This window comes from Eubalaena glacialis, chromosome 6 (assembly GCF_028564815.1).
Source record: "Eubalaena glacialis isolate mEubGla1 chromosome 6, mEubGla1.1.hap2.+ XY, whole genome shotgun sequence".
Lineage (NCBI taxonomy): Eukaryota > Metazoa > Chordata > Mammalia > Artiodactyla > Balaenidae > Eubalaena > Eubalaena glacialis.
In genome coordinates, this window is record NC_083721.1 from 140,932,789 (window position 1) to 140,945,120 (window position 12,332).

The following is a 12,332-nucleotide window of genomic DNA, read 5'->3' on the forward strand; positions in this document are numbered from 1 at the left end:
CTGGCCCCTACCCACTGGATGGCAGAAGCATCCTCCCACAGTTGTGATTAACAAAAACCTCTCTAGACACTGGAAATGCCTCACGGAGGGCAAAACTGTCCCCAGCTGAGAACGACTGAGTTAGAGTGAAGAAGGCAGTATTTTCATTCAATGGACAAGGGCTACGTGCCAGACCCTTTTCAAACTGAATTAGGGACAACTGAGGGTCTCTGCCCTCAAGAGCTTGCTTTGAACCCTGGTCTTCTAGCCCAAGTGGTGTTCGATTTTAAAACAAACCTCTCTCCACACACAGACAGTGTGACCTCCAACACCCTCCCTCTGGCCAGCGCCCACGTGAGCTCACTCCTTCAGCCAGTCAGCAGCACTTCCACTCACCCATCTGCACTGGTTCAACAGCTTGCAGCCACTTCTGACTCAACCCTCCCCTTCATCCCCTGTTATCAAGATACTGCCCAAGCTCCGCTAGTTTTGCCTAGGCATAAAATGTCTCTCTCATCCAACCTTACCCTCCATTCCATTCATTCTAATGTAGACACAAGGCCAACTCCCTGCCTTTTTTCTACTACCAGTAGAAATCAGAAGAAATTCACCTCTCTTGGTCCCTCAAATGAATTAAGGGTATACATCAAGATATCATAACTGAACTACCAACCTCTAGGGTAGGGGGCTGGCAGATATCAAAGAGTAGTCGGCAAAGACCACATCCTCTTTTTCTGGAGTGGGAAAGGAAACTGAAATTTCCCATCCCATCGCAGACACTTTCACTCAGATGTTAACTCGCAGTAAGGAGCAGCCCTGACAAGCATTAAGAAAAGGACACAGGAGAGATTAGTTCACGTGCCATTAAAAAGTGGCTCACATGCTATTTCTGGCACTTGTGCCATGCACCACTCTTGCCTGCTCCAAGGGAATGGAGAACTGACACTCAAGAGGGAAGTGAGGTAAGATTTCCAAAGAAAGCTTGAACCAACTAGCATTTCTGCCCCTCCCAATGTTAAGACCCAGAGGTAGGTACAGCAAACATTCCACTAGGGAAACTCTAAAACAGATGGTCAAACAAAATCTAGTGAAATAACTGCACACAAACATATATATTTACATATATATACAACACATTCATAACATAATATACAGCACAAAAACGTTAATTTATTTATACTGTAAATGAAAGGCTTTAAGATGAGAAAAAAATCCAGGATCTGTTTTAAAACTGATCTCTTGGGACTTCCCTGGTGGTCCAGAGGTTAAGACTCCACACTCCCAATGCAGGGGGCCCAGGTTCAATCCCTGGTCAGGGAATTAGATCCCGCATGCCGCAACTAAAATCCCACACACCACAACTAAAGATCCCGCACACAGCAACGAAGATCACACGTGCAGCAACTAAATCCCAGCGCAGCCAAATAAATAAATAAATATTTTTTTAAAAAATAAAGTTGATCTCTCTCCTAGGCAGAGAACAGAACTTCATTATATTAATGGTTCTTAGGAAATGTTTTGTCCTTTTTGACTTTAAGACATCACAATCAAAATAACTTTAAATCCAGTATCTGAAATTCACAACCTAATCAAAAGTTTTAATTTATACTTCACAGTTTCAAAAAAATAATGATCAAGAAAAGTATTATGGGTAACATCCTAAATACTTCTACTTTATTATTTCTGAGTTTTCCTGTAAAGAACTGAAATCAAACACCAGTACACAGTAGCAAATATATTCAGTGTCAGGGTCCTACTGCTATTCCAACTTTATCAGGTTATTCGTTTTATGTAACTAAATAAATAAATGAAAATAATTTCTACAAGGATCCTTCAACGTCTCAGAGTTTTCTGAAAGAATAAAGAATGTGTTGTGCTAAATTTCTGTTATTTCCTCTTGGGGGACACAAGTTTAGGTCAGTAACTTGATGAAATGATCAAAAGTCAAGCCAAAAGACCTCCCTTTACCAAGAAATTATCATTAACAGGAATATTAAAGACATAATTCCAATTCACACATTCTCTAACATCTGATGCAGGAAGAACGAGATTGAAATTGAATTAGATGTCCAGTTACAACCATCTTAAAATGACGTTTCTGACCCCTGCTATTACTGTCTTTCTCTGTCCATAACCTATGATAGCCTTGTAACATTTCATGCAATTTTTTTCTAAATGTATCCAATAAGCTTAGTCTAAACTAATCTAACTGAACACAATTTGAGTAACCCGGCCCTCCTTATCCACAGGTTCTCTGTGGCAGATTCAACCAACTGCAGATCAAAAACACTAAAAAAAATTCCAGAAAGTTTCAAAAAGCAAAACTTGAATTTGTTGCATGCTAGCAACTATTTACATTGTTTTTTACAACTATTTATATAGCATTTAGATTGTATTAGGTATTATAAGTAATCTAGAGATGATTTAAAGTGTAAGGGAGGATGTGCACAGGCCATATGTAAATTACTACACCATTCTGTATAAGGGACTTGAGCATCCTCAGATTTTGATATGTGTGGGGTTCCTGGAACCAATCCCCTGATACTAAGGAATGACTGCAATTCTAAGATGTATACCTTTGTCAATATTAACTTAAAACCCTGAAGACGGAAGACATATTAACCAATGCATATAAATACCAGCCATATAAAGGAAATTGCATTGATGGCCTGACATTTTTTTTTTCTGAGAAATCCTTTCCTGTATGAAATGATGGCATTAACCTAGAGTTCATCGAACCAGTTTTTACTTTACCGCCTTTTACTAACACTTGTCCATATGAAAACTGTAAAAATAATCTTGTCACAACTGATGCCTGAAATCACTATAAAAAGAACCTGTTATTTAACAAAGTAAACATGGGAGGAACTTTTGAACTTACAAAGAGATCTTTAAGATGTTACATGTAACAACAGTGTAATTTAAAATTTTCCCAGCTAACTTTACCATCAAGCTCAGGTGTTCTTTCCAGCTTTAAAACGAAATTTAACCTTGTTAATAAACAGATTAAGGTTAACCAAGATCTCAAAAGAAAATCAGCCTTGAGCTCCAAGGGGAATGTTCCCTAGGAGACTATTCTGATTGATACCACTTCAGTTAACAGAGTTGAGTTCTACTGACATTAAATGAATAATAAAAACATTAAGACAAATCATGTATTTAGGACTCAACTGTCAGGAGACTACTACTTACAAATATTCTCTGCAGCATCCTTCCTCTGGGTTAAATTACTACAGTTTATTAAATGCTATCACATAATCTTTTAGTTTCAACTCTTTTCCAGAAATACTGATTAAGAATATTATTTTATCAACTAAACTGCAAACATTATAAATATTTTCCACACCTAAAGATATAAAATATTTTTATAACCTGGTTTCTTATTCTTAGTTAAAGAAATACAATTAATATGGTTTCTCATCCTTTTTTCTTACAGTTCCTCCAACTATCCTAACACAATCTTTTCTTAACATATTTCTAGTGACTAACAATTTGAACTTGAATAATAAACTATTTTAAAAAGTAAAGTGTAAAGAAACATACTATCATTTTCAAATGCTATCCAAAAAGATCAGGGGAATTTATTCTAGATGGATTAGCCATGCTTCTAACCTTAAATTAAGCATGTCCTAAAATCTTGAAGATTATTATATTTCTATACTTAAGGCTATGTTAAATAGTTTCATGTGCATTAAATTTATAGTGGTTTTTCTATGAAACAGACCAAATTTATTCCAAAGAAAAAAATCCATTACTGGGAAAGAGAAATTATTTGCAAATTTCTCCAGCTAGAAATATCTTTTCTAATAAGCCATCCCTTTAAACATACAAATGATTAATTTTTTAAAACTCAGAAAAAGAGCCATTTACTTGTGCATCTCCAATTCCTAAATGGTATCTGTTTAGATCTGTGATAAACATGCAAAAAGGAGTTCCAAAGGATGTGGATAAAATCCTAACCCATGAATGGAAGTCTAGAACCAGTCCCTGAAATTCCAGGAAACTAATACTTCAGATACTTCTAGTGACTGACTCTAAGTATTCATGATGCATCCTGGAGGCTAAGGCTAAAGATTGATCAAGGTTTGCCGAGAAAGTTTAAATGGGCCATGGGAGAAAGGTCCAGAAGAACTGAAACTGAAGTACCAAAAGAAATAAGCACCGTGGCTGAAAGGAGCCACATGGATGAAGTTGTAGACACGGCACACTCCCTAAGGACCTCCGGGCTCCCGCTCCCAGGGCCACTAGCAATTCCATCCTATGCACACCTAGAGGTAGGCGGAACTTACCGACACACCTACTGGAGGAGTCTCTGTTTCTGGGGAACAGCAGCAATCACTCAGTCACTCAGCAAGCTAACTGTGTATCAACCATCCTTCTCAGCACTTTACATACCAGGCTTCATTCTTTCCTCACACCCACCCTCCAAAAGAGGCCACTATCCCATTTCCAGATGGGAAAACTCAGCAGCTAAAAAAGCTTAGAAACATAGTAACTCATGAGATATTTAGGAGAGGAAAAAAATTACCTATTCAGATTCAAATCCAAGCCTGTCTCTTTCTACGCTGTCCTCTGGTTTGTTGGTAGAGCCCCAACTTCTCTATGGGCTTAAAGCCTTACACTACAGAAAATTCTGCACTTAACTCCACCCACTCCCTAACTAATAATGAAAACTTCACACAGAGCATTTTGGCCACTACTGTACCCCCTTTCAACATTCAATGTCATGGGCTTCCCTGGTGGCGCAGTGGTTAAGAATCTGCCTCCCAATGCAGGAGACACGGCTTCAAGCCCTGGTCCGGGAAGATCCCACATGCCACGGAGCAACTAAGCCCGTGCGCCACAACTACTGAGCCTGCGCTCTAGAGCCCGCGAGCCACAGCTACTGAAGCCCGTGCGCCTAGAGCCCGTGCTCCGCAACAAGAGAAGCCACCGCAACGAAAAGCCCACGCACCGCAATGAAGAGTAGCCCCCGCTCACTGCAACTAGAGAAAAGCCCGCGCAGCAACAAAGACCCAATACAGCCCTAAATAAATAAATAAATAAATTTATTAACCAAAAAAAATTCAATGTCATAACAACATTAATGGCAGCTGGCATACTAGTATGCAAACACTGGGCTAGGCTATTTACAATTAACATTTATTGAGCACTACTATATATGCCAGATACTATTCTAAATACTAACAACCTAAATGCTACTAATAAGGTAAGTTCTACCAATATCTTTATTTCACAGATAAAGAAACTGAAGCACAAAACGCTTTACTAATGTGCACAAGGCCAAATGATGGTAAGTGGGGATCCAGCATTCAAATCAAGTTGCCTGGTTCCACAGTGCATGCTCTTAAATGCTAGCCATCCTCTCTCCCAAGAGAATTTACACAGTTTCTCATTTAACCCTCCTAACTATGTAAGCTAAGTATTATCAATCCCGATTTATAGATGAGGAAACAGAGGCTTAAAAAGGTTAATTTGCTTAAAATCACACAACTTTTAGTGGTTAAGGTATAATTCCAGTCTGTTTTTGTTTCACACCCCTAAGATGTTACTATATCTCATACAAAAGAGAATACTAACTGTAAAAAGGAAAGCGACAGTAATCTCTGTATTTCAAAATGGCCAATTGGTTTTGAAAATTTCTAGGCTATATACAAGTTCTTAAAAATGTTTAAGAAAAGAAAAAGAAATGTTATGGTAATGAGAAACTGACAAAAATGGCCTCGATCATTATGAGGCAGAAAACCTCCACTAGTTTTTAAGAATTGTATAATCTTTTACTATGAGGCCAAATCATTATTTGGCCATAGAGTACAGAGACTCAGACATAAGCGTGCACCATGCTCCCATCTCACAACCACTCCCTCCCACCTGAACAGACAATGACAGTCAGCTTTATTAGTCATGCTCCTTTTCCTAAGAGATCAAGAAACAGAAAAGCAACATCTAACAATCCACTGACTTTAGGCTACACTCTTAAATCTGGTAACATTCTAAAAGCAGAAGCTCAAGTTTAACATGTTATTTAAGATTCAACTACCAAGAAACAGGTATATGAAGGCATTTAATATCCTTTGTCTCTTGTACAGAAAGGATCTGCCTTCCTTAAATCTATAAACTAAAAGTAGAAAAAACCTCAGAAAATTGATTTTCCATAGCACCAGACAAAAATCATTGCTTTCGAATGCTGTTTCTAAAGATCCAGTTAGACAGTAAAAGTCCGCTGCAGTTATATACATGAGTATTTCAGAAAATGTCTTCCACAAATTATCCATCCAGAGTAAAATTAAGCAAGATAATCATGCCTCTCATCATATTTCCCTCATATCCCAGGGGTCTCAGATAGCAAAACAGATTATCACATATAAGAAAAGTCTATTTTAAAATAACTAGTCCTACTTAGGGCAATCAAGCTTACATTTTCAACAACAGAAAAACAAATTAGAAAGCAGCCAGCAAGCCCAACTGCAGCTCCTTTGTACCAGATATAGATTTTAAAAACCAAAGATACATGAAAACAAAATGTAATTTGTAAATATCTTTCATAGCAACTTACAGCCCCACTCAAAAAAAAAAAAAAAAAGGAATAAATGAAAAAAGATAATCACACACAAGTCAGAAGTCAGTCCAAAGAATAAGTGTGCTTGTTTCAGGAGGGGAAAAACAACAACATTGATTCAGAGTTGTTCAATGCTTTTAAAAAATAATCAGTGTATGAAAAGCATTAAATATTTTATAAGGCCAAAGGAATCAAGTAACATGTGAATGATAATCCAGTGCACGTGCAGCATACAGTGGACAAACAGGTTCCACTGTCAACCTCCCAAAGCATGATTTGAAATGAGGAGGAACTTTAAGAAAGGAAATCACCTCATAATATTTCGTTAAAGTCAGAATTGATTTTTGTGAACTGAAAAACAACGAATTTTTTCCCCCAAAGCTGCATTTAATAAAAAATCGTTTTCTTTCTTATAAACGAATCCAGTTACACCAAATCAAGGCTTGATATGCAAATATACAGGGATGCAATGCAGAGCCTTCCCTCCCCATCTGCACTTCCCCTGGAGTGATTCCTCTCTCAGAGACTATGGAAACATGCAGAGATGCCATCTGAAATGAAAACTTCCCTTCCATCCCCTAAGCTAAAGAAGCAGGTTCCTCGGGAAAGCAGAATCAAGCTCAGTCACCCTACAGAACCTTAATTTCCTAAACGCCCTATGTTACCAAAATAAAAGCTAGATATCCTAGTAAAGCAATTCCTTGGACACTTCACAAAGGAAAAAATAAAATCAGAGAATTAAAAAGGTGGCGAAAGACAGACAACTTAAAAGCCAACCACCACACCCTCAACTCCGCGCTGCAACCCGCCTGCCGGGAGCCTTTACCTTCATCTTCCATCGAAACTGCACTTGGGTTGATGGCTACAAAGTCTTTAGTGTCAGCCACGGCCACACTGGGAAGAGAGAGGAGAGGAGGGCAAGAAGAGAGGCCCCCGGAATCCCAGGCCGTCACCCCCGCTCCCGGCCACACGACCCGCGGCTGCGCCCACCACCCCTAGCAGCAGCATCTGCAAAAGAAACCGGAGAAGCGGCGCTGACGGGTGCGGGGAGGGACCGCCGCCCACCGCCCCCCAGGCCCCGCGCCCGCCCCCTGGCTGCCCGCATCCCCCGACTCACGCCGGCGGGGCGGGGCAGCGCCCCGGAGACGCCCCCAGCCGGGTACCCCGGACGCCCCCAAGACCTGGAAGTTTCTAGAAACGGGGGACAAGAGGTAATCCGGGCGCCCCCCAAAGCCCCAGACCCATTTTCTGGGCTGCGGGGGACTCACCCGCGGGCTCGCGGGAGCGGCTCGCCCAGCGGCGGCGGCAGACGGGCGCCTCTCCCGGCGTGGGGGCGGCAACCGGGAGGGCGGGCAGGGAGGGCGGGGCGGGAAGGGCAGCAGGTGAGGGGACTGGTCTCGGGCGGCTCGGTGCGGCTGTGCTGGTCTGCTCCCGCCTCCGCCTCCTGGGCTCCGCCCTCCCCACCGCCCGCCGCCCCGGCGCGCCCCGCACCCCGGGCCCGCCCCGCACTCCCGGGCCCAGGCGGACCGAGCTTTGTCGCCACCACTTCCGCCGCGAGGGGCGCGCGCGCAGGCGCACATGCACGCCCGGGCACGGACGGCGGAAATGAGCGGAGCCTGACCGCCCGCCCCGAGGGGCTCTGGCTGGGGGCGCTGGCCCCGGCCCCACTTGCCCTACGGCGGCCCTTTGGCCACCCCGGAGACGTGACCGGCGTTTCTACCCACCCGCCGGGCGCAAGCGTGGGAGAGCTGCCAGCTCCCCCGCGCCGGCCGCGCGTCCTCAGGAAGCAGCCGCTGGCCCGGACCGAGCGGGCAGGCGCAGCCATGTTTTGGACCCCGAGGTGTCTGAGCGCCCCGACGGTGCGGTGGGAAGCCGCTCCCGCTGGGCGACCGTCACAATCTGGGCAGGCGACGCGGGGACCCCGCGGCTTCACTTGCAAGCCAGTCACGGCTGCTCTGCGCTGACCGCGGGGCGGCGCCCCGCGGGGCCACTTCCCAAAGTTCCATCACGATGGGGGGTTGCCTCAGCGCCCGCGTGCAAAGAGAGCCAAGAGCTCCGAGAGCTCAGGGGAGGGCTTCGCATCCGTTCAAGTGTGCAACCCAAGAGGCTGGAACGATTAAAAGCCTCGCGTCCCCAGATGGAAGCTGAAGAACGGGCATTACCTTCAGCCGCAGGTTTTCTTTTGCCACTTGAACTTTTCACTTGCTCAGCACCTAATCCAGACCCCCAACAGGTCACTTTTGATGGACGATTGAGTTTAATGATACTTGTCAAGCCAGACACAGCAGACGTTGAACCTAAGTCGTCGCGCACCCAGATCCACTAGAGGGCAGGTCTACACCTGCTGAGTTCCAGCGCATCCTGCAAAGAACTCAGGGGACAGGATAACAAACGGACCGGGTTACCTGTTCTCTTTGGCGCAGGTTAAGTGGAACTAGTCTAGGATCAAAATCCTGGGCAGGTTTCTTGATTGAAGAAACATTGAGATTTTATTCGGCAAGGTCACTTTTAAATTTCAGAAGTGAAACCATAAAAATCAAGATGAAACATTTCAAGTCTCGGAGTTACTATGTATATGACCACCTTTGGCTTTCATGCTTAATGATTTTTGTCTACTTAGTGGTGACACACATAAGGCTATGATTGGTACAACAGTGAATGTGCTATCTCTTGCTCAGTGTTGTAATCAATTTGTAATGATTATTACTATACTTACTGGACCTTGACACCACCACAGCATCACATTAAAAACACAAGAAAGCATCTAAAGTAGGAAATGTATAGATATAGACGTTATTTGTTATTAACATATGATCTTACGAAATAGAGGGTAATTTTCTATTGGATTGCTTTAATGAGCTCAAACATTTTATCTCCGGCAACTTTTCAGAATTATCTGTTGTGAACTGCAATACTCCTGCATTGACACTGAATTCCTAATTACCCACCCCCCAAGATTTATCACTCCATTGCTTATATCTAAAGTAACTTACACTGGAATTTTACTCTTTGGTTGCCTAAATTGTGAAAGCCATTATTCCTATTGCCAAGCCAAAAAAGAAACTGGATAACACCAGCTTTGTTCAGAAGAATTGTTACATGCTTCATGCGTCATCTCACAAATTCCAAGGCACTGGAGCAGCAAAACCCGTAAAGGATAGCTTTCAGCCACTTAGCTGATCCTTAAGCTTCATCAACATATCTCTGCAGAGTGGTCTTCTGTTCTATGCCTGTACCAGGCTAGCTCCTCCACCAAGCTAGCCAATATCAGTAGCACCAACTTTGACTTCCTATGTATATGAAAGGCAGCATTTATTAACAATATTCAAGCCAGAGCAGTGAGGAATGCTTGGGCCACAAGCTTCAGAAATCTTCCTTCTCCCAGCATTTCCTTCTCTGACCAGCTGACCCACCATGAAACTTTTGTGTAGCAATCTCCACTTCCTCATCTCAGGGAAAGAGGACTAAAATATAGGTACACTGCATTACATACACATACAAACATATATGTGTGTACACACATTCACATATATACATACACATATATTATGAGAATATATATAGATCTGGGCATAACAACTACCGTTTCTCCCTCAAAAGATCGTTGTGAGGATCTGATAAAATGAAGACAGGTTGTGAATTAGAACTGCTATAAAAGTGTAAGATTATCATACGGAGAAATAAGCAAAAGCATGGACTATTACGAGGTAGAATGAGATTGATGGCAACGAAATGTATTATGTTCAAGTTTCCTCTTAATTCTTTAGAAATCAATGCTCTAAAAATCTTTACTCCCATTTTGTTCTGAATATTTAACCTGCAAAATTAAATATATCTGATGCGAAAAGTGGACACACGTGAGCAATAGAGGGGAAATTTGTCAGGCATCTCTGCTTAGGGAAATATTACAAATAGGGAAGATTAAGGAAGGACAGACGTGATGTTCTAATTTTATTTATACTGTGCCTTATTACACAAAGGTTGTGAGGCATCCTGTTTTAATATCAAATTTGATAGCTGGCATTTTTAGAAACCTGGATGATAAAGATATATGTGGCCTTTAGGATTTAAAAATTAACTTAGAAAAGGTTATTTTAAATCTTTCCTCAATGTCTTAAAGACTCTTTTAACATTGTTTTAAGTACCAAAGGTTAATAATTAAGGAATTTTACATAGCTGCTAGAAGAAAAAAAGTTGTCATATTTTAAGTGGAATATTCTAAAAAAAGTTGTCATATTTTAAGTGGACTATTTTAAGTAGAATATTCTAAAAGCATATAAAGACAATTCTTCATTTTGTAAGTCAACCTACTCCAACAGAACAAAAGTATTTTTCTTCTTATAAGATAAGGGACCTGCTACGGGTCAAGTCTGGGGAAATACAGTCTTATTGCAAGAAGTGTCCTATGAAATGAGTGTCATAACAACCACCTGCCAGAATTGCTATACATCTTCTTGGTTCTATGTCTTAGCAGTAGTGGAAGAGTAAAAACTGGAAGCAAGAATAAAAATCAGATGGGCTCAAAAATGAGCAGAAGAAACTAGGAAATTTAAAGTATATTCTTTTTATTTTTAAAGAAGTTTATTCCAAGTATGACTCAGTTTCCCCGTTCAAGGGTTCTGAGCATGCAGTGATATTTGGGATCTTTGGTATGTAGTACTACCAATCTTCTGGGTTGGAGATGTGGGCAGGTCAGGGGTGCAGGTGAGTGAGGGTAAGAAAGGGAAGGAGGAAAAGTGAGTGTGAGTTCATGTCCAAGAGCCAACTCTGCACTTCATTATTTCCATGGAAAATAGACATAGAATATTCCATATTACATATACCCCAAGATTTGAGATAAAAATGAACCCATTTAAAAGCTATTCTGTCCAGTTTCCAAATTGGCATAATTCATCTCTGGTCCCAAAATATTTTGTCTATAGTAAATATATAAGACCTATTGAATAAATGTGTAATCTGGAAAATGGTCATCATAAAAAAAATCTGTTGTTGAATGAATAAACATAATCCCAACTTTGCTTCTTGCTTTCTACGATCAAACTAAAATATGAGCTGCTACTTTCCTATAAAGCAAAGAAAAACTAAGGATTGTCAAAGGTTTAAAAATGAACTCACATCTCCAAAGGGGTTAGTTAGGACAACTTGATCTGAACGGGAATAAGTACTAATCATTGCAAGAAGTGTTAAATACTGAGCACTGCCCAGAACAGATGAAATTTCAGACTTGGATTTTGAACTCAGGTAACCATTTGAAATTAAAAGTTAACAATGTTGAGGTGGCTGCTTCTATGCAAGTAGGAAATTTCAGCTGAGCTTGTGCTTTGGATTTTGATAGCATGCATATCAATGCCTGACAAAGTCAAAAACTGTAATTCCCAGCACAGTCTTGAGTTATTTCCTTAGGGACCACGGCATCTACTCTTAATTCTTAGACAAGACGACTAAGGTCTTAATGTTAAGACCTCATAATGGCTTTAGATAGTAGGGAGGACATAACTATTATACCTTTTTTATATTCCATAATTTAAATCAACAATTAAAATTGTCAGTTGCTGCATCAGTTTAATCAGTAAACAGCTACAAAAGAACTAAAAAAATAAGAACATTTTCAGTTATATTCTTATAGCAAAGACACTTTAATGATTTCTTGCATTACTAAGCATTGTGTCATGCTACTAGGGCTGGGGCAGCTGTGGGCAGGAAATGGTCAATAAGGACCTGTGAAGCTGTAAGTCATCATCACTATCCCCCTGGCTTTAGCAACGACTCTCCATCTTCTAAAGGGCACATGCGC

General features: G+C 41.3%; 1 protein-coding gene across 2 annotated transcripts in view; it reads right to left on the reverse strand.

Annotated features, from left to right (window-relative positions):
- The window catches only part of ATP2C1 (ATPase secretory pathway Ca2+ transporting 1), a 104,097-nt gene extending 96,023 nt beyond the window's left edge, over positions 1-8,074 (reverse strand). The window contains exons 1-2 of one of the 2 annotated variants that reach the window (XM_061194675.1): positions 7,807-7,894; positions 7,365-7,546 (exon numbers count right to left, since the gene is read on the reverse strand). In XM_061194675.1, the coding sequence (XP_061050658.1) occupies positions 7,365-7,370 (6 nt within the window). In that variant the 5' untranslated portion in view covers positions 7,371-7,546; positions 7,807-7,894. Of the gene's footprint in view, positions 1-7,364; positions 7,547-7,806 lie in introns of both variants that reach the window. The other variant, XM_061194676.1, reaches the window with a different exon arrangement.
- Between the last annotated feature and the right edge of the window lie 4,258 nt (positions 8,075-12,332).